Source organism: Poecile atricapillus, chromosome 6 (genome assembly GCF_030490865.1).
Source record: "Poecile atricapillus isolate bPoeAtr1 chromosome 6, bPoeAtr1.hap1, whole genome shotgun sequence".
Lineage (NCBI taxonomy): Eukaryota > Metazoa > Chordata > Aves > Passeriformes > Paridae > Poecile > Poecile atricapillus.
In genome coordinates, this window is record NC_081254.1 from 30,452,499 (window position 1) to 30,477,447 (window position 24,949).

At 47.5% G+C, this 24,949-nt stretch overlaps 1 protein-coding gene across 1 annotated transcript; it reads left to right on the forward strand.

Moving 5' to 3' along the window:
- Nucleotides 1–5,720: 5,720 nt before the first annotated feature.
- VWA2 (von Willebrand factor A domain containing 2) lies at nucleotides 5,721–24,349 on the forward strand. The gene is made up of 13 exons (XM_058841445.1): nucleotides 5,721–6,125; nucleotides 6,695–6,769; nucleotides 8,727–8,860; nucleotides 10,168–10,277; nucleotides 14,865–15,059; nucleotides 15,838–15,968; nucleotides 16,577–16,709; nucleotides 17,159–17,214; nucleotides 18,053–18,160; nucleotides 18,965–19,546; nucleotides 19,863–20,414; nucleotides 23,387–23,509; nucleotides 24,216–24,349. Exons 1-13 carry the CDS (start codon nucleotides 6,077–6,079, stop codon nucleotides 24,347–24,349), a joined length of 2,382 nt encoding a protein of 793 aa, XP_058697428.1. The 5' UTR covers nucleotides 5,721–6,076.
- The last annotated feature ends 600 nt before the right edge of the window (nucleotides 24,350–24,949 follow it).

Here is a 24,949-nt window from a genome sequence, read left to right on the forward strand (position 1 = left end):
CATTTCATAAACAGGTCAAAGGAAAAGTGAACCTTTGCTTGTTCTGCTTGGATAAAAAACGAAGCTGGAAAGCAGTGGTTGGTGTTTCACAAAGGCACTTGGCAGTAATTGGAGAAGTAAGTGACTTCATCTGGTTCAGATACTTAGTTTACCCCTCCTTTTCAGGTGAACTCTTGGGAGCATTGATGTAGGAACAAATCAAGCAAAAAGTATGGAAACCCAGTGCAGTTCCTCATGTAGCCTTGGCTTCCTCTTGCATTTTTTTTTTCTTTTCCTCTGCTAGTTTTAATCCCTCAATCTACTTGAAATCTTCAGTTGAAGTGATGAACTGTCACCTATGGATTATATTTATCTAGACTTAGTTGCATGCATGCTCTTGCAAATAAAATTTCTTTGTTCCCTTCTGAACATGAAAAACTGGAAGTGAACTGGAAGTCTAGAGTAACAGCACTTTTGAAAGAGAAGTAGTATGAAATAAGTAAAAATTACCTAGCACTGTAAAACAACAAGGCTTTTTTTTATCCTTACAAGATAATTTTAACTTACGAAGCAGTGTTGGAGGACCTTGAGCATGCTTTGCTTACTGGGTTTGACTGAAATTATTTATTTAGCACTTGGTGCACATACTGTGTACACACAAGGGTGTGTTTTGCCTGTACAATTCAATTATTGATTGATGTTTAGGTTTTGTGTGGGAAGAGGTGTGCAAGCTCTTCTTTGACTAAAAGCTCGGTTCTGTGCAACTACTAGTACTGGCACAGAAAAATAATAATAGCATAATCTTTAGAACAGGCCCCTTACATCATTCCTCCAGGTGTGGTAGGTGTGAATATGGTACTCCTCACAGGTCAATAATAGTTTCCTGTGGAAAAACAAGCATTAGGAAAAACATCCTGGAAGAAAACTGAATCCTACATGAAGCTACTTGAGGCTGCTGTGAGGCAGTGAGTGTGTGTCTGTTCTGCTCGGTGCTGCTGCGGGGTCTGCTGGCTCTGCTCCAGGGCAGCTGACATTTTTGGCTGTTTGGAGTCTATTGGAGGAGTGGAGGAGTCCCAAATGTAACCTCCAGCAATGTGGGTGTTCCTGGGGTTGTTTCCCCACCCCCCAGCTCGTAGTATAGGTTCAGGCTGTGCTAGATGTGGAGAGGAGGCTGTCACAGCTGAACAGGGTGTGTTCATCCGAGTGGGGAGAAGGCTGCTCACAACCCCCGCAGGTGCACAGGGGCCGTGCAGAGTCTGCCGAGAAAAGGTAAAGTGCGGCTCGGAGGGCTTTCTTCCCACCCTTTTTAACTGAGAACACCCTAAACCTCCGGCTGGCAAGGCAGGGGCCGTGAGGGGCTCAGAGATGCTGGGGGTTCGCTCGCTCAGCAGAGCCGGGTGTGCAGCGGGGTTCGAGGGCAGCTCCCCGGCGCGGAGCAGGACGGGCAGGCGGTGGAGCCCAGGAGAGCCTGCCCGGGGAGGTGATGGAGCCTGGGGAGGCGGTGGAGCCCGGGAGAGCCTGCCCGGGGAGGTGATGGAGCCTGGGGAGGCGGTGGAGCCCAGGAGAGCCTGCCCGGGGAGGTGATGGAGCCTGGGGAGGCGGTGGAGCCCAGGAGAGCCTGCACGGGGAGGTGATGGGGCCCGGGAGAGCCTCGGGGAGGCGGTGGAGCCCAGGAGAGCCTGCCCGGGGAGGTGATGGAGCCCGGGGAGGCGGTGGAGCCCAGGAGAGCCTGCCCGGGGAGGTGATGGGGCCCGGGACCCCTTCCCGGAGAGGGCTGGGGCTGGTTGCCAGCGGGCCGGACGGTCCCGCCGGCGCGGTGCGGGGGCAGCGGGGATGCGGCAGCCGGCTCAGAGCCCTTGTGCAGCCCGAGGCAGGAGGAGGGGGCAGGAGGCACCCCAAAGGCCGGTCCGGCAGCCGAGGTCCTGGCCCGGGTCCCGAGGAGCCTCTGGTCCCCCCCGCAGGGAATCCCGAGCTCAGTGCGGGGATTGCCGCAGCTTGGCCGGAGCACGGCGTGAATCTCTTCAATCTAATAAATAAATAAATAGTACCATGCTGCGTTTGTAAAATAAAAAATAAAACAACAAAACTACCACTCAGGAAACCAGACTCAGCCCGTGCTCTAGTGCTTTAATTACTTTATTTCTAGCACTTTTGGGGTGAGGCCAGGAGAAAGTGCTGAGCCTGCCAGGGCAGGCTTTCCAACAGGTTGTGTCTCATGTCTGTAGAAATCTTTCTGTAAAAGACACAATAACAACTCGATCAAGACCAGATAATCAAGGAAGGACTGAAGAGCCTGGGATTTTACCTGCACTGTGTCTGGATATTTCATGAAAGAAATGAGAGCAGCCTTTTTGTTTATTTTGCATAGTAAAGGTGAGGTATCACTGTCACATAAATCGTCCACACAACCAGATTTTCCCACTTTATTCAGCAAGGGGTGTTCTGGACAGGCTGTGTGTGTTCTGACCCACTCCTCATCTTCTGTGTGTTGGGGTACCAACCATGTCATCTTCAGTGTGCGCTCTTAAAGATTTCTGGGTCTTCCAGAAAGATTCTGAGAGGAATAAGTAGGTGGAATGGCTTAGAAAGTAGATCTCTCTTGACCCTATCACAGCTCTTAAAAAGAAAAAAAAAAAAACAAACCAAAACAAACAAAACAAAAACCCAGGTGGAAGATCCATACTTTCTAAAGTAGGACCTCTAGGAAGTCTCCTTTAGGAAAGGTCCACAGACCACTGTCCTGAAAACGCATGCAGGTAACAGCTTGTACCTGTTTGTGGGAGTGACACCATGGAGATAATTCCCAGGCTGTGGCTTGTCCTTTGGGGCTCACAGAGATGCTTCAGGAAGTTAAGGTGAGTATTGGGGTTAGTTTTGTAATACAGGGGGTAGGTATGGGATGATCTCAGCACATATCATATTATGAGAGCTACTGTGAATGCCAGAGACGTTAAAACAAGATTTTCCCCTCCTCTTTCAGCCTGTAGGGAATCACTGAAGCTGACAGCTCTCCCTCTCCATTGTTAGGGAACCGTTTACAGCTGATCCTACCATAGGTAGACCAGAATTGATCCACCTCGGGTGTGGATGTTTCTGGCTGATGCAAAGCAGAGCAGGTCAGGCCAGACACCCAGCTGGAGATTCTCTGCCCAGATTTGCACAGCTCAGGGGAAGGGTGACAAAACCAATTACATTAATTGCTCCAGAGCCCCTAGCCTTGAATGAGTTCTCAGTACAGTATGTGACAAAGTTATGTGTATGCTTTTATAACCTAAATATAATTATATTGTTTGCTTGTTTATTTTCTTATGCTGTTGTTTGTCCTAAGACACCGAATTCCTGCAGATCATTTTCTCAGCCATTCCATAAAACATTTATTCCCAGCATCTACACTGGCTGCCCACTGCTGCAAGCATCAAGTGCTTGTGATGCTGAGACAGGCTCCAGCTCCATTGGGTGGGTTTGCATGTGGCAAAAGATTTAAGAAGTGACACATTCATGGAGACACTCCTGCTGCTCTAGCCACAGACAAAGGCAGTAGCATAAGCACTTCTGTCAGGACAAACTGCACAAGAAGTTTAGTAAAATAGGTCAGAAAAGTGTCTTTTATTCTGTAACTCATGGGTCGTACAGGATTTGATCTGCAGTGTGTTGATTTTGTCAGTACCCCATGTCAGCAATGCTGCAAGATCAAGGTCTCTTTATGTATAGAAGCCTTTATTGCATGGGGGGAAAAGAGTCTCTCAAAACTCCCTTGCTGCAGAACTGGGTGGGGGACAATAAATAAACTGATTTTGTAGAGCATCTTCTGGAAATATAATCCTGTTTATCCCTTGGAGAAAAAATATTGTCAAAACTTTTAGACTGAAATTTGTGATGTTTGTTTTAAGGAGGAGTTAAACATTTCCCCGTTGTCAGTTTCAGATCCCACTGGGAGCTGCCCCCAAGCAGCGCCTGTGGCTGGGCAGGGGGATGTCTGTGGCTCCTGACAGAAGTTGCCCACTGCCTCCAAGCCTTGGCAAGAAGAAAAAAGTAGAATTTACTTACGGGAAACAATTATGAGAGAGACTGAAAAAGGAGGCAGGAAGATTGGTCTCCTCTCTCCCTCCCTCCATCTGAGCAGCAGATGAGCACGTAGCAGTGAGCTCCCATCAGCAAGCTGGGGCCATTCCTCAGCAGTGACAGGAGGTTGCTTTGGCTTGTTGAGAATATGTTTTCATGAATTTGCAGTGTAATCTTTCCTGCTCTCTCCCCTATTAAAATGAGTGATACTTTGCAATGCGGAAAGACATATTAGGAAGGTAGTTGTCAAGAGGAGCTTTTCTCCCCTTTACCTCTCTTTCCCATCTCTGGTCTCACTCCTCCAAACACATTACACATGGTTACAACTCTTAGCTTTGAGTAAGTTGTCGTCATATTCATGTGTCCAAGTGAGAATCTAGGTACAAAAATAGGAGTTTTGACTTAGTGTGGTTTCTAAAAAAATATTTTTGAGGTAGACATTATTAAAATTCCCTATCTTAATGGCTGAGAAGATAAAATGAAAATGTCCTTCACTCACCACCCCACTCCCCCAGCAAAGCTGCTAAGGTTGCTGCTGCTAATCCTGGGCTAATGCTGATGAGCAGCAGGTGATGAAGCTTTCTTTCAATTCCTGTTGCTGAGAGTCTGGCTGGGCTAAAAGGCAAAGCATTCATCCTGCAGATTAGTTGATTTAAACCCAAGATAAAACCAAGTTGTAGAAACATCTTGACCTGTCAATGTTTTGTATGAAAACAATGTGAAATCCCACCACACCTGTCCCCCCTGACTGCAAGCAGAGGCTTGTCTGGCTGTGGGTGATGGGCACTCTGGAAACAGCTCCTGGGAACAATGTCCTTGAGGCATGGCAGGAGGGTGACCTTTCCTCTGTGGCACTTGCAGGGCTTAAAGCTCCTGAGGGACACACACTGGGGCTTCCCCAGTGAAGTCACGTTTTGTGTTGATCTCCCCTTACTTTGGAAAGCCTGGGATCTGCTCATTTGGCAGGGGCAGTGTGGTGGGAGGATGTGCTGAGGAGTGATGCTTGATGTGCCTGGTACTGCAAGACAGTGTTATTCTGTCTGTAATCCCTAGTGGGGGTGATCCCAGAGGGGATTCCTTAATCCTCTTCATTTTGTACCTGTGCAGGTAACTGAGCACGGCCTGCTTTTAGGTGTCTTGCCTTGTCTGATGTGAGGGATATATCATTTGCTACAGAGACAAGTCTTTCCTGAGAAAAATCCTCCCCTGTTTTCTGGAAAAACAATGAATAGAGCTGATTGTCAAGGAATACACTTACTTGTCTTTAACTAGATAAAGAAAATCTGCTTTTGCAATGACAGGGGCAGAGACACATCAGGAATGTGGTCTAGTGAGTGCTTTTAATCTGGAGAAAAAATAAATATGCATGTTTGAAATAGAAAGCCAAGATCTCTAACAGATACATTTGGTCTAAATCTGGGCATGCTTGAAAGTGTCACTGAAATCTACCTATGATGTGATGGCAGCCTCTCTGATTTCAAAGGAAAAATGAGCAGAAAATTGAGTTTGCTGGACAGTTATGCATAAAAACATCTCCCCAGAAAGCCAGTCCTTGTAAAACATAAGGTGTGAAAGAGCCTGGGGTTGAGTGTTGTTGGAGACCCGTGATGGGGACGGGGACCTGGAGCAGCTCCGCTCGGCTCTGCACCAGCTTCCCCAGGCACACGGGGCCCTGGTGGGACTCAGCTGCGAAAGGGAGGTGCACAGCAGAGAGAGGAGAGGAGAGGAGGTAGGGCTGCTCTCTCCAGATGTGATGGGAAAGGACAGGAGTATGTTAAGAGATTTCTTTTATTATTTTTTCTTTTCTATTATTTCCTCATTTTCATGGTTCTTCCTTCTATTTGTTCCCTACCCTTCTCCCCAGGGCAGGAGTTACTTTTGCCCCTCAGACAAAATGTTTGTGAGCTCATCACCTGAGACACCCAGGAAGAAGATGATCAGCTGCAGGTAAAGAAATTTGCTTTAGGAGCTGGACTTCTAGTCATCTCCTCTTTTGTTTCTTTATGCTTTTTATTTCCCCTCCAGATTTGTCACCATGAACCTCTTGTCATTGGAGTCCATCTGCATTTTCCTGCTTTCCCAAGGTATGTTTAAAGCTGCCATTTTGCATCAGTGGTTTTTTTCTTGGTTGTTTCCCTATCTCCAGCTGGAGTTTTTCACTCAGGAATGAAACCCAAGTCAGTGCCTCTCCAGGAGGTTTAGGGATAAACTTCTGAAACATAGTTTCACACAAAAGGGGAGAAAATAATATCTGGGGAAACAGCTTTTCTGAGAATTTGAACATGTGACTGATCCATATGTAAAAGTGTCTAACTGATGCGGGAAAAGCTGATGTTATGATATTAAATATGCATAAATCTACCCAATGTTTATGGCTGTAATCTCAGAAGCCTAAGGCTGGCCTCACTCTCATTTTTGTACTGTGTCCCTGCATGCAGTGAGCAGAGAGACTGTCCTGTGTGCTGGAGTCATGTCCTTGTCATCCTTCATGCTCTCTGTGGCTCTCTCTACTTGAAGGAATTTCCTGACATAGATACACTGCTGCGTAACCAAATTACTTTTTGCAACTGTGAAACCTATACCAGCATTTTTGCTGTTATAGGTTAAATCCTGTATGTCTTGTTCATGGATGATTATCTGTTTGATCCCGCAGCTTTGCTGGTGTTGGGTATACAGCAAATCCACGTTGGCCAGGAGATGATTGGCAAGATCTCAGCTGCTGGCCAGTGTAAGATTGATTTATAAAGCAAGTTTTTTTTCTGTTACTGAATTCCCTCTTTCTTTGGTTGTTTCGGTGTGTTTTGTTTCGAGTTTTTAAAAGTTTTTTTGTCACTGTAATTATTTACATTTATTAGCCCCTCTTCAGTCCATAAAGTCCTCAGCAATGCTCTGGCAATCACAGCACTGTGGCTGCCTCCACCCTAGCCTGTCTTTCTTCTCATTGGTTTAACTCTCCTGGGACCTGATCTTCTCTGGTTTTCCCAAACTGGCTATTTGCCAACTGGATGATGTTTCCATCAGTGCCTTCAGAGCCTGATCCAAGCAATCCTGATTTAAAGAGCTGTGTTTAATTACAGACTTGATCAGACCTCCCACTTGGGTAGTTTTTTCAGGCTGTAGAGCTGGCACAGTCAGGTTCCTGGGAGCAGGGGTGATGGGGCTCTGGCTGGCCAGTACATGTTCACCTGCAGCTCCCTCGTACTTGCAATCAGTTACTGATAAACTGTTGTGAATTCTTGTCTGATAGCCATTTTTTTCCTATTGTCTGTCAAGGGATAGATTGCATTTATTCCATTGCCAGGCATGCCCTGCAGTTGTATCCTGTAGCACCATGTGCTCAGCTCAGACTTCCCATCCCGAGGATGGGTGTTTGGGGCTTCTCCCTGCTGCACATCCCCAGGAGTCCCTTGGTGGGTGCAGACATGCTGCTTACAACTCCCTGCTGAAGAACTGCATCGCACCCCTCAACTGCAGAGCCACCTGAGGAGTGTTTCTCCATGCTGAGCCCAATCTGGGGGCTCTAAAGTTTTCTCTGTGCGTGCTTAGGCAGGGATATCAGCCCTGTTCAAGCTCTAAGGGCAAGGCTGACAAGCCAGGACTGCACTGGCAGGGAGGCTGTGCTCCAGCCTGTCCTCAACACTGTGCCCCAGGGAAAGGCTGGGTGCCCCGTTAGGAGAGCCCGTGACCCAGAAGGGAATGCCTCACAACTTTCAATCCCTGTAATCTGGTATTAGAAAACCCTAATTATAAATTCAGGTTTTGGCTAGGAGGAATGATTTGGAAAAAGTAGTGATAAGAAAAAAGATTATAATAATGGGGGTAGAGTAACGTGACTGGCCAAACGTGACACCTCTTAAGGGGTTGGTGTGCTTGATCTCTATTGAACTCGTGGATTCTTTTTCCCTTGAAGTTGATTCTGGCAAATGCTGCAGAGGAGACTTAAGTATTTCCCTTTAAATGCTTTGAAAATGACTCTTCATACTCTGCAGTCTGCCACTTATTTATTTATTTATGTATTTATGTATGTATTTATATATTTATTTATGTCAGTGAAATTGTGGGCTTCCACTGCAGCAAAAGCACCTCAGAAACTTGTACCTGGGAGCAGGCGTGTTCATGCAGGCAGGGGTGATACAAAGACACATCTCTGAAGAGGAGATAAAAGGCTGATTTTAATGAAAAGTGTTTCTGTCAGTATCCGGGAGCTGTTCAGCGAATTTGTGTTTAGGAAAATAAGAGCCTGCTTGGAAAAATATGCTGCAGATGAAACACACTGGGCTCTGTGGGACATGGTAGACTTTGCAAATGCCTCCTGGGTTTACATCTGTGCCTTGGGCTGGGAGAGCCTGCAGGTCCCATTGGGCAGAGCTCCCTTTCCCTGCTGCTCACACCTCCCTGTGTGTACTCTCCCTGTGTTTGGTGATGCTTCATCCAAGTCTGCTCCCGTGCTGTCATGGGGACCAGGCTGGGGCTCTCAACTCCAGGGTGAGTCTGGCAGACTGAGAGCTGAGCTGGAGCTGCTGCAGGCCAGATCAGGCGTGCATGTGGGCTTTGGGATGGGAACACTAGGCTGCCCCAGTCCATCCTCTGCAATTTGTCTGGATTTTCAGCTCTTGGCTGCCTGCTTCCAGAGAGCAGGGCTAACAAAGTGCAGTTCCACAGTGTACATATTTTTTTTCTCCTAGTGATGCAGTGCTCTGCCTCATTGGATGTCCTTTTCCTCCTGGATGGCTCCTACAGCATTGGGAGAGGAACCTTTGAAAGGTCCAAGCACTTTGCAGGCAAGCTCTGTGATGCCTTGGACATCCATCCAGACAGAGTGAGTGTCAGGAATATCTCCTCTAATTTTCAAACAGCTTGGCAGTGTGTCTGAAGGCCAGTGGTAATGTGCTGAGTGAAACTGCAAAATTCCACCCACCAGCTGCCATGGGGGCAGAGTGTTTATCCAGAAAGATGCAGTTTGTGAAGCAGTGGGATTGGAGGATGCTTCTTGATTCTTCAGTTTTTAAGCAGTTCCTTTTGAACTTGAAAAAAGACACAATCCTTCAGGTTAAAAAATTATGATTTTGGGTTTTTTTACTGATTTTATTTTGGCTTGGAAGCTCACAGATTAGTTGGATCTTTCTCTTGCTTTTCCTTGGAAAGCTGCAGAATTAATCTCTGGAAAGTTAACCATGGTTATAAATGATACAGTCTGCTTAATCTGCTTCCCCCAGAAGGAGATGGGTGCTGTGCTGCTGTAGTCTCAGGTCTTGATCTCTGGAGTCAGCCTTGAGGCACCTCTGGGCCTGACTGGCACATCCTGGTTCATCTGAGGGGATTTCAAACCAGACTGGCTGCAGTTCCAGGTGTGCATCAATGCCACAACATTACCCCAGCTGAGGGCCTTGGGATGGGCTGGGACTGTTGCTGGGCTTAATTCCATGCCAGAGCCTTTCCAAATAAATGTCAGGTCTTTGGGAAGGTTGTGTCAGTGAATACTTAATATTTGCAGATTTGGTGGTGTGTTTTGTTTTATTTTTTAAATACCATCTTTCTGATAGTCTTTCACTTAATCCTCACATAGACTGGACTGAAAATTAGCAGTCTTTTCACCTCTGAAATTGTCACATTCCATAATACTACTTGTAAGATTTCAGTGAAGTATTCTGGATGTATTGCCCAGTACAGGCCATTTAAACTACTTGCATTTTCAACTAGAGAAAATGGTTTTACAGGAACTATTGGAAAAAGTATTGATTTGTGTTGCCTGATGTGCTCAGTGCCAGAGAGAGCTGCTCTTAGTGATGGAAAGGTTACCTGCACTGTGTATAAATGGGTAGGTGTAGAAGGTGTTATTTATAAACTTACAGCCCCCGAGGCTGCGAGCTGCTCTGAGTGGGTAAATATAGATCCTGAGCTGCCTCTAACTGCAGCAGAGGCTCCCCTTGTTTCCAGATAAACCTTTCCCCCTTGTTTATAGTCTGTCTAGATAATACTGGAGTTTCTGCTCTATTTTTAAGTTCATTTAGAATGCCTGTGGCTCTGAAATATACTTTGCCTCTATACAATTTAGTCTTCCCAAGTTTGTAAATTCATCAAAAGAGTAAAACTTGAACAGATACCTTTCATAACCTTTTCTTTTAGGTCCGTGTGGGAATGATACAGTTTAGCTCAACTCCCCACCTTGAATTCCCACTGGATTCTTATCTAACCAAACAAGAGGTGAAAGAGAGAATCAAGAGGACTGTGTTCAGGTCAGCTTATTTTTCAGCTCTTCTCTTTTTCTGGGCTATGGATAATCTCTGGAATGAGAGGGTTTTTGAGGTTTAGAAATCTCTGCTTCTGCTGGGCTTACACCAGTGTGATGTCCCAGGTAGGGAGGTGAATGAACTCCGTGGTCCATGATCCACAATCCACTAAGAACATGAAACCTGGTCTGTCTTAGTGAAAGCTGATAGGGGACAAAGTTTTCAGTGTCATATTATAGCGTGGTAAATAGAGAGCTTTCCAGGCCTTTCTGTCTATTTGAGCCAGGCAGTGGGTTACATCCTCTGTGGAAAAGCAAACATGTTTCCTCGTGGCCTGAGCTAAGGCAGCACAGTGTGCTGCTTCATTTTTTGGTGGTTACAATTTCCTTTGTCCCATGAGTTAGTGACAAACTGTTGGTCTGTAGATATCTACATGTGCTTGCTGAATTCAAGAGGATCAGGTTTTCAGACAGAAACCTTTTTTCTTCCTGAGTGCTAAGAATTGGATGTCTTCCCATGACCTCAGGAAATGGAGCCAGAAGTCCGAAGAGCTGTCCTTAGAGTGTCTCAAAATCCAAACTTTCCATCTTGGAAAAATACATTTGGATCTACTAAGGATCTGACAATCACTCCAAAAGAACACTTGTTTTGATGATAGATGAGGTATTGGGAAGGCCTGTGGATGTCCACCCTTTTAGCTGATCTGCATTAGGACTAAGGGTTAGATCATCCTTTCCCATGGATATCTGCTCTCGGGATGTTGTACATATTGCAAGCAAATGTGATCAGTTTTGCATTTTTTAAGCAAGATCAGCTGGCTGGATTTTGTTGTATTTCTTTTGATGAGTTTAGCAAATCAAGAAAACCTCTTGTGTACTGTTACAAGAAAAGCTTACAGAAAACAAGACATGTTCCCCCTCTCTGGTTGTTGTTAAAAGTCGGTGAGAGCAGAGAAAGTGAAGCAGCATTTGCTGTCTGGCACTGCATTTCCTTGATGACAACAGAGCGATGCTGACAGATCAAACAGAAATAACGACTTTTTGCCTGGCTATTTAATCTAGTTTAAATGAAAAGCTGACATCTTGAAGTCAATAAAATAGTTATGGATGGGTTCCATTTGGCTTCTGAAAGAAAATGGGTGTTTGACATCTTGGTTGAGAGGTTCCTTGATGTGCTTCTGATGAGCCTTTGGCCAGTGAGGCATTTCCTGACTTCAGCCCAGAGCTGACAGTGCTTGGAAGGAGGCAGCACCAGACTAAAGTAAAGCTTTTGTGATTTATTTGGAGACTGCTGGTCTCTCTCTGTGAATGCTGTCCAAATAGCTTTGGAATTTGTTGGCCAGTTCCAGCCATACTCGGTGATAATTTCAAGCTAAATTTCATATGAATTTCTTTCATGTAAGTCAGCAGCTGGTTACAGGAGAGAAACCTTCTCAGTGCTGTCCCTGCAGAAAGACAGCAGGTAAAGTCCAGATCTTCTTGTACTTCAGAAAATCCTCATTGGAATAATGCCTCAAACACACTTCCGCTGTGTCAAAACCCAGTGAAGCTCCAAATGCAAATTAAAAAGCAATTGAGTTTAATGAGCTCTTTATTAACTTTTTCTAATCCTCAGGGCTCACATGGGCACAGTGTACTGAGTTCATCAAGGTTTAGTCACCACACTCATTGTGCACAGTGTATTTTTCCTCTTGCAAAGCATTATCCACTGAAACATCTCAGAGACATCTGATCAGAAAAAGGCAAATTTGGACTTGCTATGAACACATGGTCACTGAGTATGCTTGGAAATGATGGAGTGCAGAGGAAGAAGTTCAAAGCAAAGAGGCCTGGCAAGTACAAAATGAAAAAAGTTTCTGTGAAAATCAGAGGGTAGATGGAAAAACAGTGAATTTGGGCATGATGAAATGCTTTTCTAGAGCAAGCAAATCGGCTATCAGGTGCTAGGGAGAAGGACAGATGCTCAGACAGCAAATGAGGTGTGTTTGTGTCAATGTGTGGTCTGGGGCTGGCCATGTGGGTAATATTGGCTCTCGGGGAGACCAGCTTGGGATGCTCCACAGCAGCTGGGGATAGCTCGGGCTGCAGGGCCGTGTCCAGGCAAAGGCAGCCCGTGTGGCTCCCTCAGGACACATCTGCGGGGCCCGGGCTGGCTCCAGCAGCAGGCCCGAGTCCTCGGGCTGTGGTGCCGGGGAGGCCAGGGGAACAGGCAGGGCCAGGGGAACAGGCAGGGCCAGGGAAACAGGCAGGGTCAGGGAAACAGGCAGGGCCAGGGGAACAGGCAGGGCCAGGGAAACAGGCAGGGCCAGGGAAACAGGCAGGGCCAGGGGAACAGGCAGGGCCAGGCAGGGCCGGGGGAACAGGCAGGATCAGGGAAACAGGCAGGGTCAGGGGAACAGGCAGGGCCAGAGGAACAGGCAGGGCCAGGGGAACAGGCAGGGCCAGGGGAACAGGCAGGGTCAGCGGAACAGGCAGGGCCAGAGGAACAGGCAGGGCCAGGGGAACAGGCAGGGCCAGGGGAACAGGCAGGATCAGGGAAACAGGCAGGGCCAGGGAAACAGGCAGGATCAGGGGAACAGGCAGGGCCAGGGGAACAGGCAGGGCCAGGGGAACAGGCAGGGCCAGTGGAACAGGCAGGGCCAGGGGAACAGGCAGGGTCTGCGGAACAGGCAGGGTCAGGGGAACAGGCAGGGCCAGGGGAACAGGCAGGATCAGGGGAACAGGCAGGGCCAGGGGAACAGGCAGGGCCAGTGGAACAGGCAGGGCCAGGGGAACAGGCAGGGTCTGCGGAACAGGCAGGGTCAGCGGAACAGGCAGGGCCAGGGGAACAGGCAGGGTCAGGGGAACAGGCAGGGCCGGAGGAACAGGCAGGGCCAGGGGAACAGGCAGGGTCAGGGGAACAGGCAGGGCCAGGGGAACAGGCAGGGCCAGGGGAACAGGCAGGATCAGGGGAACAGGCAGGGTCAGTGGAACAGGCAGGGCCAGGGGAACAGGCAGGGTCAGGGGAACAGGCAGGATCGGGGGAACAGGCAGGGCCAGGGGAACAGGCAGGGCCAGGGGAACAGGCAGGGCCAGGGGAACAGGCAGGGCTGGAGGAACAGGCAGGATCAGGGGAACAGGCAGGGCCAGGGGAACAGGCAGGGCCAGGGGAACAGGCAGGATCAGGGGAACAGGCAGGGCCAGGGGAACAGGCAGGGCCAGGGGAACAGGCAGGGTCAGGGGAACAGGCAGGATCAGGGGAACAGGCAGGGTCAGGGGAACAGGCAGGGCCAGCGGAACAGGCAGGATCAGGGGAACAGGCAGGGTCAGGGGAACAGGCAGGGTCAGCGGAACAGGCCGTGCAGTGACCGCCTGAGGTGGGAGGGACATTTCTTGTGGGGGTGCCGCTGCTGGCTGAGGGCCTGGGCTCCCGGCTGGGGAGCTGAGGGGCTGGGGCAGGTGAGCAGGGCCGACATTGGCCTCTGTGTCCCTGCCGCTGTCACCTGCTCCTCAAAGGTGGGAGAAGCCGCACGTCCTCTGGGGCCGGGGCTTCCAGATGGGGAGGCGAGGCACAGAGCTGCACTTGGGGGCACGGCTCAGATACCCTGCACTCAACCCCAGCCTTGCGAGGGACAGGCACAGGGAGCCCATCTCCTGTGACACCTCCCAGTCCTTGCTCTTTGTCTTCTTCACAGAGCTCAAGGACATTCACTTCACCCACTCATCCTCCTCCCCCAGCAAAGGCCTAGGAGCGATGCTCTGTTCCCAGCTATACTGAGCAAAGTCCTGGTCACTGTCATTTTCCCAGCTGGACTGCAGAGGGTCTCTTGTCATTCCCTTTGGACACCTCCTGGCCAATGGAGTCTTCCTCTCCAGAAAGTTCTTGGCCAATGGACTCTTCCCAATCAGACACTTCTTAGCAGCTATCTACATCTCTGTGGAGCAGCTCATGCTCACTGTATTCTTCCCAGTCAGAGATACTGTGGGAGCTACTGACTTGTCCTTGGGAAAGGCCTTTCTCTGTGCCTTCTTCCCAGTCAGAAACTTTTTGGTAGCTGCCGACATTGCCATGGGACAGCTCTTCCGTGATGCATTTATCCCAGTCAGGGAGCTCATATGAAGTGGCTCCTGGCTTCTTCTAGGGACAGCTCCTACTCAGGGCTGGCTTCCCCTTGGGACCCTTCCTTATAGCTACTGGTTTCTGCTGGGGCCAGGAGGGCCCAGCTCTCCCTTCAACAGCCAAAATGACTGCAGTTTTCAGATGGAAAACCAGAAGCTGTAGAGGCATTTGTTGAAGGAAATAAAATTAAAATATCCAAGAGTTCTGGTTACTGCACCAATTGCAGAAACACTCTGCTGTATGTTAGAAGTCTCTTGGAGACCACTCTGGGTTGGAGAGGAGGGACATAAGGGTGAATAGATGGGAACAGTGGGTAGGAAGATGAGAAGAATGACAGGATTAGACATCCTCATGGATATGTTGCATGGCAACAAGCAGAAATAGGCTATGTTTCCCATTGCCAGAGGGTAAAAATTTGAAAGCCAAATAGTAAATTCAGTAGCAGGGGAGGAATTTTGATTTTTTCTTTTCTGATTATATCTCCCTGCTTTCTAGAGGTGGGAGCACAGAGATCGGTCGGGCTCTGAAGTACATTCTTCACAAGGGTTTCCCTGGTGGCAGAAATGCAAGTGTCCCTGAAGTCCTGATCATCATTTCAGATGGAAAGTCCCAGGGCAGCACTGCAATGCCTGCAATGCAGGTGAAGGAGAGACACATCACAGTTTTTGCAGTGGGAATCAAGTTTCCAAGGTAGGAAACTCTCCAGAGTGGGAAGTAGACACCCAGCTAGCCAAGTGGCCAGTCCTGGTGAGTGAGGAGTAATCTCAGACTAGGTATGAGTTTTGGAAAGAGAAAAGGGTTTTGCCAGAGGAGGGTTGTTTGTTGTTTTTTTTTTCTGTAGCTGTGGGTATATCTAGGAGATAATCCATACCACTTTATCATTGCCAGGGGTTGGGGAAAAGGACTTTCTCCCTTCAGAGAGGAAGGGCATTCTTCACTTCCAAGGAGGGGAGAAAGTGTGGAAACAGTCAGTATTGAGATGGACTTTCTAAGTAAAATGATTTTGTCTTATACCTTTTGTTATTAATATTTTTATTGCTGCTGTTACTGCTCGATTTCTCATCTCATTTCTGTTCCCAGTAAATTGTTCTTACCTCAATCCATGATCTTTGACTTTGGTGTTTCCAGCTGGAGGTGAGAGGGGAAGCAAGTGTGGGCCTGGTTTCAGTGAGAGCACTAATTTGGGGAATACCATACTTAAACCACACAAAAAGGAATTTGCAGGGTAATATAGGCATGAGGGAAACACTGACTTGGTGGCTGATGTAGATGGAGCACCGGAATTGATGAAGGAAACTTTTCCACTTAGTAGAGCTATGCTGCTGCCTGAGACTAAACACTCCCGGATCTTGGAAACTGAAGAGTGTGGTGGTTTTTCATCAACTCTCTGTTTATTGCACAGGGTTGGTTTTGACCCTTAATTCTTTGTGGGGGAGACTGAGCAGCTAACCCGTGCCTTGCTCGGCAGGTGGGAGGAGCTGCACGTGCTGGCCAGCGAGCCCCCTGAGCGGCACCTGCTCTTTGCTGGAGATGCTGATGATGCTGCCAATGGCCTGTACAGCACCTTGAGTGACCCTGTCTGCACTGCCACTGCTCCAGGTGACCCTGCTGGCCCCACCTCCGTGTGCTTTTAGCTTGGCTAAGACAGTGTCAGGAAGCATACAGGGGAATTAGCAGGTGTTACACTTTGAGGTAACCTGCTTCTGGTGTCCAAACTGGATGGCATGCTCTCCAAATACCTCCAAGCTGCAGAATCCCACTTTCTGCATCCTGATTCACCTCTGAAAATGGGAATATTGGTTTTTGCTCACATGACAGGGGATAGAGAGATAAACAAAGTTGTGTTAAATTTTCTAATGGACTTGGCTGTGTGTTAAGGGCTTGCAGGAGTTAGAAAGATAGAACTAGGGTGGTCCAGAGGTAGCAGAAAATCAAACACATGAATGATAAAGGCACCAAAGGGGCACAAAAGCTGTCATTTAACCACGAACTCAGCAGTGTGAGGTTTGTAGCAAAGCAAAGGAGCTGAATGAATATTTAGGTCCCCAGAAAGGCTGGTGATCTTTTCAACAGGAAGCTTCTTCTCTGTGGTCTCACAGAGGCTCTTGGAAGCTCTGCCTTGTCAGGTAGTTGAAAATGGTTGTCTGCTTTTACAGCCTTTGTATTTTCAGGCAATTGACAATAGTTTGCCTTTTGCTTTGCTACAGGCTGCAAAGTTGAGTCCCACCCTTGTGAGCGCAAGACCCTGGAGACTGTGAAAGAGCTGGCTGGCAGCTACGTGTGTTGGAGAGGCTCAAAGCAGCCCAATGCTGTGCAGGCTTCACTGTGCCCTTTCATCAGGTAAGATGGGCACCCATACCTCTAAAAATGAGTGGGGCTGAGAGATAAAAAATACAGTAATGAGGCTTTTATCTGACCTTGACTCTGCTGGGATGAAGGTCCCTCAGAAGACTGATGCTAACAGTGTCTAGTCCTAGCCAGAGTCTCTGCTCTGATCATTGGCTGAGAAGCAAGCAAACAAAATAATTTTTTGAGTTTTAAAAATATATCCATAATCTTAAAATGTAAAGATTACAGCTGAATTAAAAAACAAAAGACTGATATTTATGAAATTATGCTTTTCATTTTGCCTCTCATTTAGAATGGACTTTTATTTTTTTTAAAGTACTTGTTTTGAAAACCTATGTTTTCGAAGGAAAATTTGTTCCATTGAAAACACAGTAAGGCCCACCTTGAAGGTACCTTGTTAATATTTAAATTAATGACAGGTCTTATTCTTCCTATTTCAGGTGGAAGCGAGTCTTGATAAAACACCCATCCAGATGCTTCCGAACTGTATGTCCAGGTGGGATTTTGCTTTTCCAAAACTTTAATTTATGAGGTAGGAAGGGTAATAACTAAAGAAGAACAAAAATAAAGAGGTTTGCTTTCACTTCTCAAAAATTTTGTTCTGAATTTGAGACTGTGATCAGTAGATACTTAATCAATTTTTTGTTTCCCATGGGTATCTATGACCAGAGTTATTTTGGATTAAAATGTCTCCTAGTAATTTCTTCTCTACTTGAGGAGCCAGTGGATCCTCATCTGTTCATGTCCTGGGGGCAGAGTCCTGCACTGCTCCCCAGTGTCTGCAGGGAGTCACTGTTCTCCAGCCAGGGGAGTACGCAGTGATGCCTCCAGTCATATGCCTGGTACCATAAGCAGCATCAGGTTAGTGGGGAGCCTGACGTGTGATCACCAGCCTGTTTTTGTGGCTGTTGAAATAGCTGTGGTCCTTCAGTCCTTTTTGCAAGTTCAGGTGACAGTGGCTTTATTTTCTTTATCAGTACAACACTGTCCAGGCAGCAGACCCTGACCCCTTCATTGCTGCTGAAAATCTGTCAGGGCTGCAGGACCTTTAGCACTTCTCTGTTTGTATGAATATGGTGTCACTGGCATTGTTCCAAATCAAATTAAGTCAGAGTCTGGTTTGCTTTCTTGTCACAGCCTGCTGGAGAGCCATCCCAAATGGAAATTGCCATGGAGGTGAGGGTACACATGGCCCTGTGTTAGTTCAAACTCTGTAGCAAGAGGGGCAGAGCTGTGACCCTGTTTCCACTAAAAGTAATGCCCATGCTGGCAGAGGATGGGGAGAGGCAGGCTCCCTGCTGACTACCTGTCTTTCTCTTCCCTGTCCTGTTTAGACCCTTGTGACTCCCAGCCATGCCAGAATGGTGGCACATGTGTCCCAGAGGGACTGGACAGATACCACTGCCTCTGCCTGCAGGGGTATGGAGGAGACGTCCACTGTGGTAGGTGTGAACTTGTGTGCTCTGTCTCCTTCCCTCTCGGCTGAGTCCTGCCTTCGTGGTGCCCTTTGTGCTGCCCTGGGGCAGCTGGGCTGGGGCCACTGTCTTTGGGCTTTTCTCCAGACGGCAGGCAGAGTTTACTCTCATGCTGATCATGACTGTGGCAGGCCCAGGGACTGGGTCTTGCTGTTCAGACACCATGGGGGTATGAAGAGCAGCAGTATTGACAGTCTCACCCTGGCATGTCTGCCCTTGTGTCTAAATGCAGATGTCATGGGATCAGGAGAACACAATCACTGAGAGACATGGATGTGCCTGTTGGTGCCTTCCCTGCACACATGGATGTAGCAGGAGCTCCTGTTTTTGGGGCTTCAGTGTAAAAAGCCAAAAACTCCTGATCATTACAAATCACCTTGTACTTACACTCCCCAGAACCAAGGTTCTGACTCAAAGTGTCTCAGGGTGTCATAGGTGAGGGTCTGGTGCTTGGACTCTCTCCTTTCTCCACTATGTGATTGTGTTGTTCAGAGTTTTTTGCCCACAGCACTAAGAGAGTGGAGTTATAATTTCTGATTTGAAGTTTGCCATCCAAAAGTTCATGAATTCCCATCAATATTTCTTGTCTCTAAAGGCTTATATGGCATCCAGCCAAAACAAAGCCTGCTCCTGGCTCATTTGTCTTCCAGCTGATGATATGAATGGCAAAATGTTTGGTTTACAGGAGACAATGTCCCCTCTCCACAAGGCTTCCAGCAGGCCCCTGCTGGGGTTGCCCTGCAAATGACTAATTGCCTTCTCCCTTTCCAGCAGCAAAGCTGAGCCTGGAGTGCAGTGTGGATCTCCTTTTCCTGGTGGACAGCTCAGCAGGGGTCACACTGGAAGGGTTCCTGCGCTTCAAGGCTTTCCTCAAGAGATTCCTCCAAGCCGTGGTGGGCCAGGACTCGCCAATGAGTGTGGGGGTGGCCCAGTACGATGATGATGTCAAGATACCCATTGAGCTGAGCCAACACAAGTTCACATTTAGTCTCATGAAGAGTATTGATGCCTTGAATTTCAGTGGAGGAAGAACCCTGACAGGAAGAGCCCTGCAGTACATTGCACAGCACGGTTTTAGGAGTACTCCAGTCTTTGCAGATGTGCAGGATGATCTCCCACATGTGGTTGTCCTGCTTACTGACTCCAAGTCTCAGGATTCAGTGGCAGAAGCTGCTAAGTATGCAAAGGACCAAAATCTCTTCTTGATTGGCATAGGCAGCAGCTTCATGAGAGCAGAGCTGACCACGGTGACTGGCAATCCACAGCAGACCATTGTCTACTCAGACCCTCAGGACCTGTTCAACAGGATGCCAGAGCTGCAGAGAAAAATCTGCAGTGTGGGCAATCCTGAAGGTAATATTGTGGTGTGGGCATTGTGGGACACATTTGCCAAACCATGCAGAGGTGTTTTCCAACAGGGAGGAGGGAATGGCAGAATGACCAATGTCCTTGTTTTTGTGTGCCAGTCACAGATCCAGGGACTAACCTTCCATAGTGATTTTTGTGATGGGTCTCAACCTATGGGTGTGAAAGAGACATAGATCACCCCTCACAATCGGTGATCAGCAGTGTTGGACTTTGCCCATGATTTCCTCTCACTGCTGTTTTTCAATCAGAAAGGAGAAGATAGATATTCTGAGAGACAGCATGTTTGTGCTCCTTTCCACAGGCTGCCAGGCTCAGTCTCTTGATTTGGCATTTGCTGTGGATGCCTCATCTGGAGTTGGCCTGGAGAACTTTCTGCATCTGAGGCGCTTTGTCAGGAGCAGCTGTTTGCACTTCGTCATCAATCGGGATGTCACACAAATTGCCCTGGTGATCTATGGCAGCACAGCTCACACTGTGTTTGCTTTGGACACCCACACAAGCACCTCTGCTGTTCTCCAGGCCATCGACCAGGTGCCTTTCCTTGGGGACTCAGCCTCTGCTGGCAGTGCCTTGCTGCATGTTTACAGCGATGTAATGACCGTGCAGAAGGGAGCAAGACCTGGTGTCAACAAGGTGGTGGTGCTGCTCACCAATGGAGGTGGCATGCAGGATGCAGCTGCCCAGGCCCAGCAGCTGAGGCACAACGGCATCTTGGTGTTCGTGGTCGTCATTGGGGACACAGAGAGGGACACGCTGCTGAGAGTTGCTGGGTCTCCCACCTACCTGGTCCACATCTCCTCCTATGAGGACCTGCAGTATTACCAAGGCCTTATCATTGAAAGGATCTGTGAAGGTAGGAGAGCCTCCAGTTGTCACTCCCTATGCCAGTGTCACCAGCTGCTGCTATTGTAGGTTTTCAGATGTTTTACTGACTGAACTTGGTACTATCTTTTGCATTTTACGGATGGGGAAACTATGACACAGAGACCTGATGACTGTCCAGAGTAATCCTGGAGGAATTAGTAACCACCTTCCCTAAGATATTCAGTCCAGTGGGTGAGAGTGGGCATAGTGTGACTGGCTCTTTCCAGCCCTGCTAGATCTAGGTTCTGCTTTCTCTGAAAGTAAAATAAGTTTGCTCTTTTTCTGATGTTGTTTTAAATCTGTAGAATTTGCTGTGTGTTACTGCACCCCTTCAGTGTTGCTGGGGGGGAGCTTAATGGGCCCCTTTTTTGTGCTGGTCCCTGAGTGAGGTCTCTGCTCTCTTGTTCAACAGGTTTGTGACCAGGTGTTTGTAAAGTGGTGAGTCTGCAACCTCATCACTCCTATTCACCCTTAATATCCCACTACTGAAATTATCATGTAGGCTTTAGAGATTTTGTGTTGCGCTGTATTTAATCTTAAAATCAGAATCTGTCCATTTTGAAGCCTCCAGATTGTTAAACTAGGCCTTCAGACAAATTGTGATTAATCTTATTTGTAGGACCAAATCCTCATCTTCAAAGTGGAAGGGAAGAATTCTCAAATATTTGTATAAAAGTCATATTTGGGGTTGAAAGAAAAGGTGAAGTTTCTACAAAACTTTGAGTCATGAGTGTCAGTCCTCAGCTGGGGAAAAATATGACTCTAATAGTAAGTTTGAAACACTTGTGTCTTGTCTGTAAATCAGCTCTTCCAAAAGGACAGCAGCCCTAGTTTTCAGACAGTGGTGATGAAAGTGTTCCTAGTTAAAATACCATGCCTTATTTTCTTGTTCAAAATAGCCTAAGTTTAATGTCTACCTGTTTGCTTTTGTCATGTTTTAACATGTTTATAAGATCAAAAGAAATGTGTTTGAGCTTCAGCACAGAGGTCCTTTTCATCTCTGGGCATGCCTATGTCTCCTTCAGGCTTAGAAAGAGCTCCAGCATCATCTCTTTGGGGTGAGGAGCCTCCCTCCTGGCAGGCTCTGCAGATGGTTTCTACCTGGAGCTTTTCAGTGTGTTTCTGTTGCAGTGGTACTTTCAGCTGTGTTATTACCAAAAAAATGCATCATGCCTTGAAATTAGCTAAAATGCCAGGGGTGAAGGGGAAGAGACAGCAAGGTTCAATGAGTCAGGGTAATAGCATATCATTTCCTGAGAGTGAATTGCTGCTTTCATTTCATGTGCAGGTAAATCACAGTTTGTACCAGATAGGCTGGGACCGAGGGCGATGTAAAGATAAGCCCTTCACTCAGTCTTCTACTCCCAAGTCCAAGGCTTAATAACAGAATCATTGTCTGTGAAAAGACTTTAAAAAATTTATGATTCACTATAAAAGTATTTGAGAAACAGACCCTGCCTCTGTGTACCTGGAGTATGGGTTAGTTCTGAGGCTTATCTGAAGAGTCAAAAAAAAAAAAAAAAGGACCCAGGGTTTAGGAGAAAAGTTCCCAAGCATTAAATATATATATGAATCAGATTAATGGAAATACAAGTTATTGGGATCATCAAAATGTAAGAACCTTATTTAAGGTATGTTAACACAAGACTTGAGCTCAGAGAAATGGTGTTGTGGCAGAATAATTCCCCAAAGCAGGGACTCCAAGGTTATGCTGTGGAGCATCCCTGGAGGGATGAGGTGGACACATGACCTATAGAGCAGAGCACCATGGAACAGCTCCCTGGGGAACAGCAGCACCTGGAAGATGAGTGGTGTGTCCAAGAGATCCAGTTTTCATTGCCAATGAAAACAAGTGTCCATCCCTGGGAATACACTACCAGGCGGGACCTCATCTCAGAAATCCCAAAATGCTTTTGAACTCAGCTTGGGTCCCTGTAAAATCAGCTGGAGCTAAAGACCGATATGTCTCAGGTCTAGGAGTGTCAAAACAACAAAAAATCAGTTATAATTTTGCCAGAGTTAGGTATAGGTTGAGATTTGATGTACAGAGGGGGAATGAGCACAATGTCTGTTAAGCTGTAGAAAGCTCCCTGACAGATAGTATTTGTATTCTTTCTTCTTCCCCCTTTTCTATTTTCTTTGTGATTTTTCTACCCTGGAGCAAAGAGTAAGGCAAGCAGCTCTACACCACGAAGTTGTTGAGTACAGGAATTTCACACCCTCACCAGCACCTCGGTGGTGTTGCCAGCAGACTGGAAGCAAATTCCTCTGGGATGCTGCTACTTAACCTAATGTATTGGCAGCAAGGCAGTGTGGAACACTGCCAGCCCTGCTGACAGCTGGGCTCTGTTGTGTTGAGCGGGTTGGGAAAGCTGTCACATACTTCATAACAACAGGGCTAATAACTTGGGCTGTGCTTGCAGGCTTCTCTCAAACCCCCTAGAGAAGAAGCCCAGAAATTTTCCTTGTTGTTTTCCATTCATGCCATCCTCATTCCCCAACTGGCAACTTCTTATTCCTCTCTAGTGGAAACTTTTATCCTCTCTGGGGCAAAGTGAGGTTTGAACTTCAGTGGCATTTGGGATGGTGAACTTCTTGGAGCAGGGCATGTGTCTTGTTCTGTGTTATCTATGTCTGCACATGGGGAGTCTGGGGGTGCTCACAGCTCTGCAGATGCTCCATTTTGCTTTTCTGTGATACACAGCCTATCATTAAGTTACTCTTTAAAGCTTTACTAGGAGTATTCTCCTCCAGATTAGGACACCTAGAAAAGCCACTCTGTTCTCTAGGTCAAAGTGTCAAGACAGGGTTGTGGCTTGCACCATCTGCCATATTTATATGTTTTTCCAGTCCCATTAGCCCTTGAAACCATTGTTTTGCCGCATTCTTGATGGCTGTGGGCCTTAGCTCGTAATAGTGCAGATGTGCCTGAGCCTGCTCTCCCGCTTGTGTCTGTTGCAGAAGCAAGAAGCCCCGTGAACCTGTGCAAGCCCAACCCCTGCATGAACCAGGGCGTGTGCATCCTTGGGCCAGGGAGCTACCGCTGCGAGTGCCACGGCTGGGAAGGACCCCACTGTGAGACCAGTAAGGGTCAGCAGCTCCTCCCAACTGATCCCACATCTCCACCCCTCCCTGAAGCAGAGAAGTGGCTGTAACTCTTGGACAGCTGTTTGGTGGCCAGGTTTTGGTGGTGATGTGGTCTCTATCTTATGGAAAGTGGAGAGGTTTGGGCTGCTGAGGGAAGCCAAAGCTTCTATCAAGAAGCTGTGTATTTTTATACATTCACTATATGAGCTGACTGTGAGGAGGCCCCAAGAAGGTCTAATAATTTTGGTAATACTCGCTGTTCTGCTCCCCTTTTTCTTCTGCCCTGGTGGAAGAAAGAGTCTTTCCTAGGTTCCCCAGGTGGGAAGATTTGACTCTTTTAATGGGCAGGAGCTGTTTCAGTTGGAGCAGACCCCCTTGCTATTCCTTTCAACGCTGTCCATGGTGTAAAAGCCTCCCCATTGCCTTCCTTCTCTTCAGCAGGGGAGCAATGGCCAGGAGGAGGGGAATCTCTGGCTCCCTACAGGTGGCTCTGTGCCCATAGCATGAAGTTCTCAATTTAAGTGGGTTTTCCCCATGCCAAATATTTTCCTTTTTACCTGAGCCCAGGAATTCTGACTTACAGCCTATGGCCTCTGTCAGCTAAGGCTAAGGGAATGCTTGTTTGGCTGTTGTGGACTGACTGTGACCTTATCCCTGGGTCCTAAAACCCTCTTCCCACATCTGTGCTTCTCTTCTGCCACAGGAGCTCTCCGGGGTGATTCTCTGAGATCTCCAGCCCTTCCTCCACATTCCCCTGGGCAGTGGAGTCCAAGGGGTTTGCAGCACTTCTCCAGAGCCCTCCAGCACAGCAAAAGGCAAATGGATCAGAGGCATTGACATAGATGTGCCAAGTGCTCCAGTTCTCCATCCAGGAACACTTTCTGACACTCACAGGTCCTTGGCAGTGATGGAGTTGCTCCAGCACAGGGACTGTGTTGAGGCCGTTCCCAATTTCTGCATTGCATAAACTGGTCTTCCCAGCACTCTCTTTCTTTTATAATTGAAGTAAATATTTGTGTTTAAGTATTTCTTTCTGGCATTTTGCATTTCCTCATCCAGGTCTTAAGGTTGTGATTGTTTTGGTTTTTTTATTTAACAGATTTTGAGACATCTGTGAGTTAATCTAAAAATATGTAGAAGTCTGAGCAATTCTGGAACTCCTGCTGAAGGGATATAGCACAGTTGAAGCACTTGCAGCCAAGTGCTGGAGTGAATGGCTTGTTACATGAAGGAAGGCAGAAGAAGAACTGATTACAAGACTTTATGCTGTTTCATATGTTGTTCATGCTACTTTCTTCTCTGAATTTACTGGGCTGCGATGGTTCATGTCTCCAAGGGCAGTTTGGCCACATGCCTGCATCCTTTGGAGCATCAGCCTCACCTCATCATTAGATCAATTTTCCCACAAACCTGTAAAATTTACATAACTGCTCCCCC